This window comes from Dysidea avara, chromosome 11 (assembly GCF_963678975.1).
Source record: "Dysidea avara chromosome 11, odDysAvar1.4, whole genome shotgun sequence".
Lineage (NCBI taxonomy): Eukaryota > Metazoa > Porifera > Demospongiae > Dictyoceratida > Dysideidae > Dysidea > Dysidea avara.
In genome coordinates this window covers 7,112,224-7,130,207 of record NC_089282.1, presented here as the reverse complement: position 1 = coordinate 7,130,207, position 17,984 = coordinate 7,112,224, and the positions used below count along the sequence as shown (strand labels likewise).

General features: G+C 38.5%; 2 protein-coding genes across 2 annotated transcripts; one reads left to right on the top strand and one right to left on the bottom strand.

Annotated features, from left to right (window-relative positions):
- Positions 1-169: 169 nt before the first annotated feature.
- Positions 170-1,472, bottom strand: LOC136237843 (stearoyl-CoA desaturase 5-like). Its single transcript, XM_066028067.1, has one exon. The coding sequence runs from the start codon at positions 1,327-1,329 to the stop codon at positions 322-324; it is 1,008 nt and encodes a 335-aa protein (XP_065884139.1). The 5' UTR covers positions 1,330-1,472; the 3' UTR covers positions 170-321.
- A 155-nt stretch (positions 1,473-1,627) lies between these two features.
- LOC136237841 (sphingosine-1-phosphate phosphatase 1-like) lies at positions 1,628-17,892 on the top strand. Its single transcript, XM_066028065.1, has 3 exons — positions 1,628-1,791; positions 1,867-2,913; positions 17,458-17,892. The coding sequence occupies exons 2-3, from the start codon at positions 1,867-1,869 to the stop codon at positions 17,632-17,634; spliced, it is 1,224 nt and encodes a 407-aa protein (XP_065884137.1). The 5' UTR covers positions 1,628-1,791; the 3' UTR covers positions 17,635-17,892.
- Positions 17,893-17,984: the final 92 nt, after the last annotated feature.

Genomic DNA, 17,984 nt, shown 5'->3' with positions numbered 1-17,984 from the left:
TAATAGTTTATACAAAGTGTCGTGGTTATTGAAGTGATTTGTCCTTATTAATGTTTGTGGTAGGCCCATACCACAATGTTATGTGGGGAAGTTTATATTATATAACTACTGAGCAGTGGTTTTATAAAGGCGACCACCAAGTCACACTCATAATTGTTTGGTAAGTTCATCTTGTAATAAGCAGTTAAGGTATTAAATTAATCACATGACATTTTACAATAGTTCAGCAATGCATATTGTACAGGTTAAGTTATGATACAGCATTTCTTCACAGTACAACATATTGTGGGTGCAGATGTGAAATTACATTTAGTGTGGGTGTTATTTCTTTACTGGAGTTTCTGGAGTTCCAGTCCGTTCTCGACGAGCTTCTACCATTTTGCTGGTCATCTTACGTCTGTTAGTTACTAGGCCCAGAGCTGCACACATGTCAATGATACATGTTGTCATGTTGAGATATGGGCCGTATTCACTTGCTGAGTAATCGTGGGGAAATGCATGATGGTAGTTGTGGAATCCTTCGCCAATGGCACCAAATGCTACGAAAATGTTCTCAGAAGGATTAATGGTTTTGTCATATGGATGAGAACCCCACAAATGAGCTGCACTATTCACTAACCAAGTTACATGAAGACTGAATATGTAACGGACACTTACGCACAAAGCAAACCCAACCATCATCTTTTCTCCCCAGAAATACCAGGGTACTAGCATTGGTATCAGGACAGAGCAAATCAGTCCTAGTAGTAGATAGTGTCTTCGTTGAAATTGCAAGATGGGATCATTGAGTAAATCACTCATATCAACGGTCTTTCCCTTCTCCTTTACATCAGGGTGTTTCTTCATCAATAGCCAACCAACGTGAGCAAAGAAGAAACCTCTTTTGGCATTGTGTGGGTCTGCTGGAGTCTCTGAAAACTTGTGATGAACTCTGTGATCACGGGACCACTCAATAATGTCATTCTGGAAACTGATACAATTGAACAGCATCAACATAAATCTATACGGGGCTACGGCCTTGTAGGTACGGTGGGCCCACAGACGGTGAGCTCCTGCGGTCACCCCCAATCCACTTATCAAGTAACAGACCATAAACCAGACCCAGGATTGCCATTTAGCTTCAGGACATCTGAACACGCTGTAGACACACAAGAGGTGAATTACAACCATGATGTAGATGTTTCGCCAAGATAGAGGTTGCTCGAACTCGTACCAACGAAGCTGCTTGGCTTTTTCGGTGCTGTCGAAACTGTTTGGCTGGTCCTTCTCGTTTGGCTGCTCTGGACACTCATCCTGATGCCTCTCTCTTACTTCAGCGTCTTCTCCCATCCCTCTTGTCAATCGTACGTTCGAAAGTCACAAAAATTCTTACAGGTCAAAAGTTGACCTTTGAGATCACGATATGTGTAACCTTTAGCCCCACCTTTGTATCGGCTCACGAAGCTTTCCGGGCACGTATAAGAATTTAGTGGAATTTCTTTGCCCGTTCACACGTGTGGCATTAATAATTTCATAAAAGGTTTGATAATAGCTGGCTTTGATATGTTGTGCAGGTTTACATTTTAGCGCCTAACGCGCCTGCGCTTGAAGGTCACGATGTCTTTGATTTCTAAATACACACAAGTAATTTACTGAAATAAGCTTATAATTACTTGTGGCGATACCTCGCCTCTGTGGTACGATCAATTGGTGTAAAGAAGGTGTATCACTTTCTCTTGTCCATGTATGGTAAATCTGGATTGGTAAATCTTTCGTTGCTTACAAATATCTTCCGAAATATCGACGATTCAGGTAAGCGTGTTGTACAAGTCGCAGTGATATGAGGGGGATGTGATATTTTATAATAGTTTACTGTTTAAATTGTAGATGGACGAGCCGAAATGTGAGGACGGACCCCGTGTTGTACACGCGCCTATCGACCGATTGGGTACCGCAGGATTGTGGATCCGCAAACAACTACTAGCAAAGATACTTCAAGGGACGACAGTACTTGTGTTGATTCAAAAACACCGCACACCCAAGCTCACCAAATTGATGAAGTTTTTCACTTTCTTAGGTACAGAGGATTTCTATGTCCTTTTAGTTGTGTCATTTTTGTGGATACTGGATGCTCGCCTGGGACGTCTCCTGGGTTTGCTCATGGCCGCAGCATTTTATTTTGGTGGTGCAGTGAAAAATTTATTGAGCTTACCCCGGCCACCCTCACCGCCAATAATCCCACTGAAGAAGGAGACAGATTGGGGGTTACCTAGTCACCATGCCCTACTTGGAGTCAACATACCATGGTACATTTGGTTTTACATGTATCAGAACTACCAATTAGAAGTGCCGGTAGCTGTGGTGTTATTTTTGACACTTGCAGCGTGGTCGTTTTGTGTTATGTTTAGTCGACTTTACCTGGGTGTGCATAGTCCTGCTGATGTGGTAGCTGGCGGTGTCCTGGGATGTCTTCTACTTTCGTTCTGGCTACAGGTGGACAATGTGGTAGACTTCTATATGACTTCAATCAATATTTCATATATGATCTTAGTTGGCGTTGTTATACTGATGTTGATACACCCAGATTCTTATCCATTAACCATAACTTATGATGATACCATGGCAATGGCTGGAATCACTGCTGGATTTGCGTTTGGACGTGGTTTTGCCACACACCGTGTTATGTACGCCATATTGGACAAGTATACTATTTCTTCTTTGGGCATGACAAAGTTTGTTTGCTTCAGTGGTCTTCGTCTGGTAGTAGGACTATGCATATATTTGGTGCTAAAGACAGTTCTGTATCACGGGACTTGTTTTCTGATCACTGGTGCTTGCCAGTTATGGGGAATTACTACTGTGTGTATAAAGAGAAGACAACTGGTCACCGAGAATAATCCATACTACAACAGTAACTTCAGGTTACCTGACCATGTAAGTATAATATTGTGTTATTGATAACCGGGATTTTTAGAGGGACAGCAAGCATTAATTTTGTTGTTTGGGTTTTTGTTGATTTTATCCACTGAACATACATTCATAGCAGTTGCCCACTCATGTCAACTACTTGTTCTCATTGTGGCCATTTAAGTACTCCTTATTAGGAAATATACCCTCTGTAATCTTTTATTCTAAACTGACCATACCTGACTTGTGTAATGTGTATATTATTTTTTGACATGTGTAAATTGTCGATTTATAGTATTTGTGCTAGTTTCAATTTGTTAAACCAGGCACGCTCACAGCCGGCTGTGGGCATGCGCCTGGTTTACTGAAATTGTTTTCATAAAAGTGTATATGTATGTACCTACCTATCTATGTTTGTCTGTATGCACCCACATGAACAAAATTGTTAAATGGTAAAAAGCAGCCAGGATGTAAGAATTGAAAGCTAAATTAAGTTTGGTTATTAAACTTCCACACACATAAACTTTGCTCTGCAGTGGTTTCTTCTCAGTGGTCTGAAATATGGGTATGGCGACTTTTCGTGAACGGTCTTCCTTTTCGGTTTTATAGACGTTTAACAACTTCAAAACAATGTTGAAGGCCTCTTAAGCTACCAGAGATGGCGTATCCTCTGAGTTGAAAGGGGGGCGTTACCCATAATTACGAAAATGAAAGGCAGCTTTCTCTGAACAATTTGCGTGAAAAAACACAATAAACACACTAAAACAAATGAGAAGATACTTCTGTGCGTAATTTGCTGTTTAAAGTAGTTTGTTATAGTTATGATTTGTTAGCAGCACATAGCAACGTAATTATGGAATTATAAAACAATTCTTGAAATATGAAATATGCTAAATTACAGTGTTTACAAATCCAATTATCTAGCTAAATTAATAATAGCAATAGCATGAATAAAATATACGTGTGGTTGATTAATTGCCTAATGGGAAATTATTAATTGCATGGCGCCTGGTTTTTAGAAGTAGTGTAACATCAACTTGTTTTCTGCCTAGTGTGATACAGCTTGCCGTGCGACTTCAAAAACTTAACTGTTCAGTTATGCACCTATCAGTGTTAGGCCCCTCTTCCCGCAGTATGGGGAGGGTGGGGATTTGACCTGGTAAAAAGTCAAGTTGCCTGACCTGAAGATAAATTGTTATGTCAAATCCCTACATATATACCCTAAGATGTGGTAATAAGAAAGGATCTGACATGGAGCTTCGGTTTTATCATGTGCCACAAATCAAGAGCTTCTTAGTGCCTTGTTCAAATTCCTCACCCTCAGGCACATTTTCAACTTCATATCCCTTCCTAAAACCCGACATTGCCCGTACCAGGGGGAGTGGGACTTAACATTTTGATAGATGCATTATTATATAACATTCCACATTTTTGGTGCTTATTAGTGCCGGATTTATTGTCAGGAATGGTAATTCAGTAGTGTAGAAATGGTTTCATGTGTTGAGCTTCATTGAGCTCCAGCGATTTTATGATGAACTTTGTAATAGAGCATTATTTAGAATAAATTCTGATTTTATTTTCAGGTGCCTATGTTATTTTTTTGCTGTATTCTTAGTTACTACTAATAAATGCAATCGACTTTGGCATCTACAATGATGTAAGTAGTTGGTACGGTTAGTTTTTCATGATGTAATTATCACTGAAATTTAATTACATTATGCAAAATCATACACATTATAACATCATGTCCTATCCACCCCTACAAAAGCAACTGCCACCATATTATTTTTAACCAGGCGCGCTTCGGCCGGCTGTGGGCGCACGCCTGGTTTAATGAAATTGTTTTCGTAAAAGTGTGTGTGTGTGTGTGTGTGTGTGTGTGTGTGTGTGTGTGTGTGTGTGTGTGTGTGTGTGTGTGTGTGTGTGTGTGTGTGTGTGTGTGTACCTACCTATCTACATATCTACCTATCTATGTTTGTCCGTACGCACTTATGTGAGCAAAATCATTAAAATTTAATGGTAAAAGCAGCTTTTACATGTAAGAAGTAAAGAGTCGCCACACCCGTATTTCAGACCGCCGAAAAGAAACCACCTCAGAGCAAAGTTTACCAGTGCGTAAGTTAATACAGACTTCATTTCGCTTTTCCTCAGACTTTGTGAATTACCTTCCCTTCGGGTTTTACAGGCGTTTGACAATTGAGAAACAACAGTGCAGGCCTCGTAGACTACCAGGAATAGCCTATCCCTTCGGTTGGTTGGAAAGGGGGCGTATACCCAATGTACGCGAACGAACATGAAGAGCAGCTTTGAGGCTTTGTCGAGAGAATTTGTGGGGGGAAACACTATAGTCAAACTTTAGAAGATACTTCTGTACGTAATATTTTGTTAAAAGCGGTTTGTTTAACAAGCGCTTCCTTAGCAGTGCATAGCAATGTAATTGAAGAATTACGAAAATTTCATGAATTATGAAATCCAAGAATTACAATAAATCAATTATGCATTATTGCACAACATAATAACATAGTAATACATAGTTGGTTAATTTCAGATGAGTTAGCTAGCTGCATGGCGCCTGGTTTTTAGAAGTAGCACAACATCAACTTGTTATATCTTTCTTTTATTTATTTATTTATTAAGGCTTTACAGTACAAGTGCTGAAGGTCTGTAGGACACCTGGTCCTACAGTCTGTTTAAAGTTATACATAAAGTGTGTTTGAAAAGGTGGAGAAAGGAGAAAAAATCCATAACTGGACCTGTGCAGCCTTGAACCTGCAGCCATCCGATTAACGCTTGAACACTTACAGGAGTTTGCCAGGCGGTCGGGATGTTTTCTCCTTGTCAATATATATCCATAGGAACTCTGGAGAGTGACTTATCTCAAAATACCCCTTGTGGAACCAAATAGAAATTAGTTTATATCTTTGATACTTTTGCTATGATAGAAACATGAATAGCATAATAATCATATAGTACGATAGTACTGTATAGTAGGGACCACAAAGGTGCGGGCATGTCCCATGAAAAACATCACCCAAACACCAGCCTCACTTTTCCAGACGACAATGAGGCAGTGTTGGTTAGGCAAAATTAAGCCCAAGCAAGCCTTCAGATCAATGCGAAATCCTTTCAACAAGTTGCTACAGAATTTTTTTAATTTAACGGAATTTTCTATGTAGTGACTGACTGAGTAACTGACTGACTGAGTAACTGACTGACTGATACCTTCAAACAACTGATAACGACTAAGGCTATAGGCTTGATTTTTTCACTGTTCGACATCGCTTCAGCCCAAGAGGTGCATTTTGGCATACCGCAGTACGTACAATGCATTCTTCATGGACTTTCCAACATCCTCCTTTGTGTCCCATTCATCTTTGCTGACAGTGAAAGGTGTTGATTTGGCAATAGTATGTGATGGCTTCCCTTCGTGATGGAAATTGTCCGTATTTATCATAGTGGTTACTTTGATTGCAGAGATGCTTTTCAAACAATTCTTGATTTGTAATGCTGTGTAATGGCTGACAACGAAGTGTATGGATACTTCACTTTTCAGATGATAATTGATAGCTGGGGTGCGCGGCACCATTTCTTTTGTGATGCGGTATGCATGGGGTCACCAGTCATAATGATTTTATTAAGAAGTGTTATATCCCTACTGTGCATTTCCATAATAGTATCTTGAACACAGTAGGGACATAACACTTCTTATTGTTTTACTGTGATTATTGTGCATTACTCCAGCTTGTTTATCGATGTGCTAGTGTCATTGAAAATTACAATTTTTTTGTGTATTTGTATAAAATACAATCATTGGCAAATAACTGAATCTTTGATGCGATGTCCTGACCTATATCATTTATGTACAGTAACAACATGATTGGGCTAAAGACTGTACCCTGGGGTACACCAGACTTGACTCTACTATGGGTGGATGCTTGTCCATCTATCACAACTTGCTGGGTTCTCTTGGTTAGCCATGTTGTTAGCCATTTATGTAGTATACCATTAATACCGTAGTGTTTTGGTTTGTGTAGTAGGAGGGAATGGAAAATGGTGTTGAAAGCTTTGAAGAAATCCAGCATAATAAGATCTACTTGGTGGCAACAGTTTATTACATGGTAGATTTCTTCAACAAGTGTTATTAATTGAGAGTGGGCAGCTCTAATATCTGGCATATTATGTTCCATGAGTCCATGTCTTTACAGCGCATTAAAAGTCAGAGAAATAAGGCGATATTTAGAGGGATCATATCTGTTTACAAATAGGGACAATATTTGCTCTCAGTTCTGATGGAATTTCTCCAGTGTTTAGTGATTGTGAGAAAATTATGGAGCAATTTCAGTGGCACAATGTTGAAGTACGTAAGCAGGAATACAGTCTGAGCCAGAGGCTATAAGTATATTTTACTGATGTTCAATACCGTCCACAGAAAAGGTTATCAATGATGCATTAGAACTCACTTCACTATCATTACACTCAGGTACAACAGACAGGTCTTCATCGGTAAAAATTGAGTAGAATCGAGTGTTCAATGTATCACCTTTTTCTTTGCATCACTAACTAGTTGATCATTCAGTTTAAGGAATCCCAGTGTTGTCTTTGCGTAGTGTTTGATGTATTAATTCTTGTTTGCATTTTTGGATTCTTCTGGTAGTTTCATGTCTATGCTTTATTTCTCTGTTGATTTCATTTCTTAACTTGCAGTAGTCTTCTTAAGTTCGTAATAAAATAACAAATATAAAATGTGGTTTTCATGGGATGAGCTGCTGCTCCAGGCTATTATCATTGGCAATGTCCATCAGAAGTTCATTTGTTGTATAGCCATACTGAGGAGTGGGATTTATCAGGCCATAACTATCATTACCATGGTAATGGTTGACTCATCAGTTTTAGTTTGTTGTAATTTTATAAAGAGATTGTTGTAAATCAGTTATGGAATTGATGTTTGTATCAGGTAATCTGTAAAATGAACAAAAATAATAGCAGTCATGTTTTGGCCCCAAAGTATCTCATTCTCTATAGTGGTGATGTTTCTTCTAGAACATTTGAAGGCATTTGTAGAATATCTAAACAAAGGCTCTTCCTTTTTGCTTTTCAGTATTTATTTACCCAATATTTCAGTATTTACTCAATATTTCAGTATTTACCCAATATTTCAGTAACAAAATGTTTTGCCATACTGCATAGAGACTAGCTGTCCATGTAGCAGAATAACAAATTGTGTTCACCTTTTTTTTTTTTTTTTTGCTACATGGTTTAGTTTAATTTTTTTTTTCTGCTATTGCTTAATCAGCAATGTTTCCATGAGGGGTGTGACTTCAATAGCCACAATAGCCACAACGCTGATCTGTAACTGGTAAAGCAACAGTCAGCAAATATCTAAGACCATTTTTAAACAAATGACGAAGGTCAGAAAGGAAAGAAGAAAATCAGTCAATAGTCAATGACCCGTCAGTGGGAAGCAATCTACACTGCGGTTATGCTAAAGTTCACAAATTCACTAATTACTCAATCAGGAACAAGCTAATTACTTCACACACAATTATTTCATTACTCTCCATGGTAAAAATATAAAATCATTATGAACAGCTGCATGGTTTTTAGAAGAAGCAATTTAATTTACGTAATTGTGACATTTTTTGTGCCAATGCAATGAATTTTAATGCTGATGCAACGAAAGTCACAGTAACAAGTGTCTTTGTTTTTTATTATTTTTGTCAAAAATGACAGATATATTTATTTGCCTTGCCAAAATGACGAAGTTTAGTTGCCAAAACCTGTGACAAAGATCTGGCAAAGGTACTTAGTTGTGGCCACAAATAATACAGTGAAGCCTTTCTAATCTGACACCTCTACAGAATACCTCTATACTTTGGCACTGTTCGCTGCACCAGTAAGACATAGTGTATATACTATACTACCTCGATAATCTGACACCTTCACTAATCAACACAATATTTGAGCACCAACAAACATCAGAATGTAAAGGTTTCACTGTATTAGTACATACAAAGAATATCTTACAGTGAAACCTCTATAATCCGGCACTCATTGGGACAAGAAAATTGTGTTAGGTTAGTGAGGATGTTGGATTATTACATGGAAAAAGTCGTTTTGGTACATAAAACGATTATTGAGGTATTCTGTGTCGGATTAGAGAGGTTTCATGATTTGGGATCTACTATTCAAATGGTGTTTTGCTAAGAATAGAATGAAGACTATAAAGTTTCAACCTTTTAAATTTGAAACTTAGAGGTACATAGCTACCTGACACTTAAAAGAAAGTTTTGTTGCTTCAGCAATTAATTGATGGCTATTGTATGACTTCCATCCTTTGTTACAGCATGAATAGGTATCAATAGTTACACCTGGTACAAGACTTACAACTGTTGTCATGACACTACAACCAGGTCAATAGCAAACAACTGAAAGCAATTTAAATGGAAAGCTTGAATATAAAAATTCTTGAAATATCTCGTATAGTGACAATTACACCAGAAATAACAAGATCACTGCTAGCACTTTGATAACAATGACTCTGACCATTGACCAAGGTTAGGGCTATCAGTTTCGATTAATTTATTAATCGAATAGTCATCGATTACTGAATTGATTATGCAATATGTATGCATATAGCATCAGCTACACTTAATCAATACTGTGCACAGTACAGTAGTGGTAGTCTACCATGCATAATGTTATAGTGGGTAAAAGGAGAGTTGAGCAAATGGCAGCAGTTGATAGGTAGTCAGGTTAAAATTAGTAGTTTATTAGCTGGCAACACTCGCTATTGTTGTCTGTCAGCACTTACAGGGTGAAATATAGCGTGTTATCAGGATGGGGATGTTAATGGTGAGCAACCCTTAGTGATAGTAATGCTTCATTCTCTTACTATTGTAAAAATAAAAATTGTTCCCTTCAAGGTGCTCACTATTTAGAGTTTTTATTGATGACATGAGTATACTACACAATTACAAAATAATTATATTTTCATCAATTAATCATGAGAGCCCTAACATTTGTGAACTTGTGGCACATGGAAATAAGTTATCGTGTAGTGTTAATTTCACCCAGCTGTATCTTGCTACCCTTTCACAAAGGTAGGCATATCAAGATTTGCCAACTACCATGTGACCAATTTAGTTTATTGTTTATCATAAACTTAAATGGCCTTGCACGCATAGTGCATAGGCAGCACAGTGTATGGGTGGAAAAGATACACATACACAGTAACACAATTGACTGGCATATAATCATTTAGTATCAGTACGAATTCTGAGGGACTGCTATATTTGATTGACTGTTCTCTTGATTATAACCCTACTGCAGTGCTGGTTTCTTACATGATCTGTCAAAATGACAGACCAACATATAACAGGTTGGCCATTGGTACATACTAGTAACCAGTTTACATACACAATGCTTCTTATTTTGATAGGTCATAATGTCAGACCATTTTTAATTTGCTCGGTCATTGTGGCTTTTGGGTCAGAAAATGACGGATGACAGGCTATTATTTTGAGCTCTGTACTGTATCATTATTTGTAGAGGTAATGAGCACTTTAGTAGTGGGAGAGATCGCGCATATTATTGCTGTGACAGCAGTGCTATGACCTATTTTTAGTCTATAGCTTACATAGTACATAGTTGGTAAATATATAAATGAAGTGTCTTGTTGATCGGTACTAGAAGTTCATGCTACTGACAGTGATGCTGATATAATCAAATTAAATAAATACACTTTACTAGTGACATATAAGTAATCAATGACTTAAAAAGTCAAAAAGAATAAAAAATATTTTACAGTGTATATCGTACTATCATTTATAGTTTGTTTACAGTTCTTACACTTTGACATTATTGTTCTGTTGTAAGTTGCAGTGAAAACAAGTTATGCTTTACACCTCTAACCTTTCTGCCAACAGACATCGTTTTCTGTTACTGTCAATGTTACCAGCATCACTAAATAAAGATTCAGAGGTAACTGAAGATGGTGGGGCAGATAAATACTTTCTAGCCAGTGTTGCTAACACCATATGGCGTTGTTTGTTGAGTTTCCAATGGGTTATTAAATAGTCTGTAGTCTTCTTCAATTGCAGGCTCTTATATACACTCAGACATTCTATCTCTAAAGTTCAGGAGTTGACTTGAGCCTGACTTGAACATGAATCATACACATTGAACCCTTTTTCTTTGTAGGCTCCATAGAAGTACTAGTAGACTGCATGGAGTCAGATTCAGAAGGCTCACTTGTTTCATCTGGTTGATCCTTTCGTGTTCCTCTGGTAGTAATACAACAGTCTTAGGCTTCTATCAAACCATCAATAGCATACCGAGTTCTGGCTTCATTATAAAACGTCACTTTAAATCTTAGGGTAGCAAGAAGGTATTAGAATAGATTTGCTCAAACCGAGATTCAAATGAAGACAACAGCTCATCTTTCATGCTCAGGATACCTCTGAACTTGTCTGTAGCCTCTGGCTCACTCATCCATCTTCAGAATCTCTAGGAATGTGACAGCATAGCTCCCTTAGCACTGAACTCCTTAGTAATACGCTGCATTGGCTCCAACAACTTAATAATAAATTTCTCAGCCAATTGCCTTTCATTAGAACTAAGGTGGTCAGGCAGTTCAAAATCAGTGACATATAAACAGATAGCTCTTTTCTGCTCTACCAGACGATCAAGTATCTTGTAGGTTGAGTCACATCAGGTGGGTTCATCTTGGATAAGCTTGTGATCAGGTAAGCTAAGTTGGTGTTGAATGTCCTATCTTTCCACTGCTAAATGTGAATGTTTATAGTTTCCCACAATCTTCTGACACCTCACCAACACGTCTGACTCACGAGTGTTGAGCCAAAATGCGATCTTTGATAAGGGTATGTATAGCAGCCATTTGCTGGTAGTCCAAACTGTTCAATACCTGCTACCATATTAGCTGCATTGTCACATATGACATTGTGCACTCTGGATGTGGGGATTTTTCACACGAGTCCAAAAGATTTGCATTTCTGATATATGGCAACTGCCGTGTGCGAATCAGCAAAGGAGGATACTTGAAGGACACATTTTTCTCATGTGATGGTATTTATATAGTGAGCTGTCCAGCTGATAAATTAGTCTCCTCCAGAATTTCTTGTCCATATATCAGTTGTGGAACTTATTAGGAAGCTGTTTCCATTAATGTGAATATCGGGTGTTACTATTCGGTGGACTGGACTACTGGACTGACATATTTTTGCATTTTATGTATGGAGTCTTGCCAGTATGCACCCTTAGGGCACCTGCAACCCACTTCTAAACACTTAAGACAACTCTGGCACCATTCTTCTTTTGGTAAAGGTTTTAGGTTGAGAGCTATGCATCATTGCACAAATTAATTTCTTACCAGCTGGAAACTGTGCCTTCTCCCCACAATATAGGCCTACCAGGCCTGGCTAAGCGAGACCAGCTAACTGCCACTTGGAAATAATAGTAACAGATGTGTGCTAAGAAAATACAAACTAACCTCCAAGGATAAGTAGCGGCTTGCAATTGCGTTGCTCATTAAGCAGTTGGGTCATCAGTCATCTGAAGCTTAACCGAATGTGGTTACCCACACTTCGTGATGGGCGGTATATAGAACAACACATCTGTTCATTCACCGACACAACAGGGCTTATTATTATACCACTTGTGTATTCATTCAACATGGAATGTATTCCCAGTGAGTGCACAGCCTTAAGGCCTCTCAAACAGTAATTCTTATTACATAATCTCGACCGCATTTCTTAGTACTTGGTTGTATAAGTAGACCTGGAGCATATACAACCACCAACCAGACAACACAACCAATAGGGCATGTACAAACAGTGCATATAACCAACACACCATGTGTGGGAATTGGACTGCGTGAATGATAAATAGTGGAATTACAATCAGTATATCAAATGAGGGACTGCTATATTAGAGCGGCTATTCTCTTGATTACCCCACCATGTAAGATATTGAAGCTACATCATCCATACCTTCAACTGTCACATCTCCTGTGCATGTGATTCTCACTATTCGAGGTGTAATCAAGTTATTGAATCTCATACCTACAAGCACTGACACTTTAACTTCCAACAAACACTCAACTATCCATAAACTCAAGACATGGCTACCCAAGAGCAGACCACAGTGAGATGTGGGATAAAAGTAGCAAAGTAATTCAACTGTCTGTGACCCGCAACTGTTATATGAGTTATATTTTTATTATGGGCTGAACCATGTGTCCTAAAATGATGCCATGGATACACTGCAAGACGAAATTTGGAGAACAAGTGTCGGCATGTGGCTGATAACTGAAAGATGGCTGATAACTGAAAGATGGCAGTACCTTTAAAGGAAATAATGCAATACCAGGATTTAAGGAATATGTCAGTTTGCACAAGTACAATTCCAGTATGTGATAGCATAGATGATGATGGCAAGAGTTCATAATATAGTAGTGGGGGAGAGTGTCTAATCAACAGTTCTATCACCAGTGGAGGTATTGATTTAATCAAAGAGAAACTTAACCCAGTGTGTTTGTACAGGCTATATTGACACTACTATATTATGAACTCTAGATGATGGGTATTGACACAATGATAGTTAAGCTGCGTAAACAACAATATAGATAGCAAGCAGTAGCACAGGTACACAACTACACAGCAATTAGCCTAAGGGCACATTTTGTGTATGTTGTGTTCTGTCCAACAGGTAGCAATGGATGTTTATGGCAGCGGATATATAACTTGAATAGTTTCAACCTGTATGTTAGTGATCTGGCACTGAAAAACCTCAGGTTGAGAGCTATGCATCATCACACAAGTTACATACCTCTCAACTGTCACACCTCTGGCGTGATTCTCATGTAAGATATAATCTCACACTCTCATGCCCAAGGTATCAAATCTCATGCCTACAACCATTGAAGCTTAAACCGTAGACAAACTTTCAACAAATGCTCAAATTAGTCCATAAATTTTAGGATGATTGTGCATCTTGGTGTGGTTTGTGTTCTTCTCACGTGATACTGGGTGTTTAAACAAGGAAATGGTGCTGGATTAAGAAGTGACTGGACAGGAGTTGCCAAGAGCAGACCACAGTGAGATTAAAGGAACACAGTATTTTGATTGTCTCACCTACAACTGACATCTGAGTTGGGCCATGTGTCTTAAAATTGATTATGTGATGTCATGGATACATGAAATTTGGAGAACAAGCGGCTGATCACTGTGCAGTGCCTATATACAAAAGATGAAAATAATGTACATGTCAGTTTGTGAAAGTATATAGACATGCAGCAAAGCGAATGGTGGCAGAATGTACATATACAGACACGAAGCAATACAGTTGCATATAGGTGAATAGATAGTAAGCATAGGTATACAACTACACAGCAATTGTCAGCCTAAGGCCAGTAAGGACACATTTTTGTGTTTGTTCTCTCCATCAACTAGGTTGTATGGGATGTATGGCAGTGGATATAGTTTCCATGTTGATCTCACTCCTGGCAAAGGCTTCAAGTTGAGAGCTATGAAACTTACCAGCTGGAAGGTGAAAGCTGCGCCTTCTCCGCACAGGCTATATCGGCCTTCCCCTTCAGGGTACGCGAGACTAACGAAAACAAGACTGTCAGACCATAGGTCAGACAAACGTGTATTAAGAGAATACAGGCTAACCTGCAACGATAAGTAGATCACGTTGCTCGTTAAGCGGGCGAGGTTATTTATTGCAGTGTATTGTATTCGCCATTATGGAACGTGACGTCGCCCACGCTTCTTGACGAGCGTTATATAGATCAACACGACTGTTCTTTCGCCAGCATGAAGCGAGGCACAGAGACGCCTTACTATACGTTTGTGTCTAGCTACATGGATTGTATTCCCCGTTAGTGCGCAGCCCTACGTGTAGATTTCTCAAACATTAATTCGTTATTTTTAAAGTAATCTTCCCCGCATTTCTTATGGACTTTCCACAATGACGTCTCGCGCACAAGATGGCCGCATTATTTGTAGTCTGTCAATGCTATCCCACTAGGGACCTGTGGGAGGGCTTAAAGCCTCTGAATACAGGGAGTTCAGAAACGTGTAGCTGAAACGTGAAGAATGCAGAAAAAAGTCCCAGACCCAGTGGTGACTTGATCCCCCACAACATGCAGTCTAGGCATGCGCCAGAGGAGCCACAACAGCCGGGATCTGAGATCAAGTAGTCTCATGCCCAGACCCCACTAATAATGCTGTGGGTGGGGGGGTCTGGGCACAAGACTATATTGTTAGGGGGACTACAGTCTATTTCTGGTTGGTTGTGACTAGGTAAACAAAGCATTAAAAGTCGCGTTACCATTGAGATCAGTAGCCTTCAGTTTAAACTAGTGCTGTCCACCTGGTATGAAATTTCATTGGTTATTTTTATTCATGTGATATTTTTGTATTCAGCCTACGTGGACAACCAAACTGAAATAGACTGTATAATATAATGTACAGGCGTCTATGGAGAAATTGTTTTCTTCGATCATATTTCACTCATGAAGCAAGATACCGACCAGGCATAAACTAGCGTTACCTCGAAGATTATCCGGCATGCGATACAAATTATTTATTTTATTGTCTACCTGTTGCTTAGAGCTCGATGTCTCCTTCCTTGGCTGAAATATGATGGATCAAAATCTCCTGTACATTATGCACCTATCTATATTCAGTCCCACTACCCCCCTCCCGGGATTAGCTACTGGGGTGATCTGACCTGAAAGCATTTGACACAAAAAAAAATGAGCATTGCCGGGTGGGAAGAACAACCACCAGACTAAAGGGAGGGATCATGCTGTACCTTGTATCCTTCATCTCCTCATACAATTGCAACTCCCTTTACGGATCTTGTCCTCAGGGAATTATTAAATTGTAACCTATGGGACCAAATATGGTCACAATGATGACCTCATTATGCAGTCATAAGTGCACCGATGTTGGGATTACTTATGCATTGTCATGATCACTGTAATGGTGGTCTTATTAATGAGGTCATCAAGTACACCTTAGCTATGTTTGGGATCTACTTGACATGGTCACTATAATGAGGTGGTCTACTTCAGTATTCTACCGATAATCAGTTTGATATCAAATCGGAGCTGCTATTTGCCATTCTTGTATCGGTTGTTATTAAGTTATGGAAGTTGTGTTGAGCATTGTTTATAACAGGTGCAGGTAAATCATGTTTGCATCAAGATATTCTAATAGAGCAATCACTACAAATAAAGTATCCTAATAGAACAATCACACATATGTAGCTGGAAGGTATTTACTGCAAATAAATACAAGTAGTGTAATACCATAATAGCCATGAACAATAACGTAAAATTAATCAGTGTTGGTTATCAATGAAATTCATTGTTGGATATTGGTATCAGATTGTTAAGTATTTTTCTGTATCAGTTCACTGTAATGAGGTGGTTTTATTAACAAGTACTAAGTTTGATTATATAAGAAGTAGTGAAACAAGGGGGATCACCTGTACCTGAAGATATACTAGTGGACATTTAATCTCCACACCCATGACTGAATTAGGGATTAAATGTCCACTAGTATATTTTCAGGTGTAGGCTACTTTGTTTCACTACCTTTTATATCTATGATTCCTACTGTAATTGAACTTAAAATTCATAGTTTTTTCTTGTACCTGTTTGTTTACTTTTATTTTAAAATAATTATGAACGGTGAATTCGTGCATACCAGTCAAACTTAATTGAATGCATGCTCTAACTATCAATTGCTGAAAGTGAAGTAGCCATCACGCTTCATTTTCAGCTTGTTACAAAGCATTACACAGCAAAAAGTGCCTCTGCAACCAATCCAGTCACTACCGAGGATGCAGACAATTCCCATTACAAATGTAAGAAAACCATCACACATTACCATGAATTAGCACCTTAAACTGTCAGGGAAGATAAATGAGACAAGGGTAAGTCCATGATGCGTGCACTGTTTGTACCGTGGTATGCCAAAAGGCACCTGTTGGGCATGAATTCCATTAGGTGTGTTTATACTATGAGGGAAGCCAGATATCTGGTCTTTGGCATTTAATTAAGTTATGTGTTGATGGTTTGGTGGTGACCACAAGTCCTGCCTAACAGTAAACCTCATATTTCAGGTGACACTGTAGTGCTAGCCTACTTGTGTATATCATGTGTTAACCATGAGTTGCATTAACCATGAGTAAGCTGTAGTATATATCAAACTTCGGATAGTAACAAAAGATTAACAGTTGACTGTTTTTATCACAAATAAACAATACCAGCTTGATTTAAAATATGTATTAGTTGATTACCATTGCACTGTGAAATACTGAATACCGAGTTATTTTCTCAATACCAGATACCGGGAGCAAAAAAGCAATACTGGTTTCTGGCCAATTCCTCGTGTAGTGTTAAACACAAGGAGTCCCGTAGTTTTCCAATATGCACATAATATTGCACTACCCATTATGATGAATGTTGTGTAGTTTGGCTTGTGCTGTCATGCAAGGTTTCTGGTTGCTAATGCTAAATTTTGCACTTTGTTTCTATAGAAAGATGGTGCCAGTCAAACTGCTGAAAAGAGTCTGAGTCTTTCAGAGTCATTAGGATTACTGTATGAGAACAAAATAGTCAACATTGAGTTTGTGGTAAAGTTTATAACATATTCCGGCGTTGGATGGTGTGCAATACATTGGCTTCCAGCATTGTATTGCTACTTTGGAATATGACAGAAGTCATGTGTGACCTTTCTTGCATACATCATTTGTTGTTGTTACGTAGTTGTCATTTCACTGCACTTAATTATTATTTATTTCACTATATAGGCAGTTGTAGATGTAATATTATTGTACATGTTGGACCGTCAAAAGTAGTTAACTTCTATAAATCATACATTCTCATTTTTGTATGGTATATAATTGATGATTACTAATGACGTTTAGTATGTATTTTATAGTATTATTCACAATCACTGCAATAATCTGAAAGTGTGACAGTAACTTATAATGCTGACTCCTCAATTTTATTAACTATAATTTGGGTCAAATGTGTTGCTATGTATGTTGACTGATGACTAGTC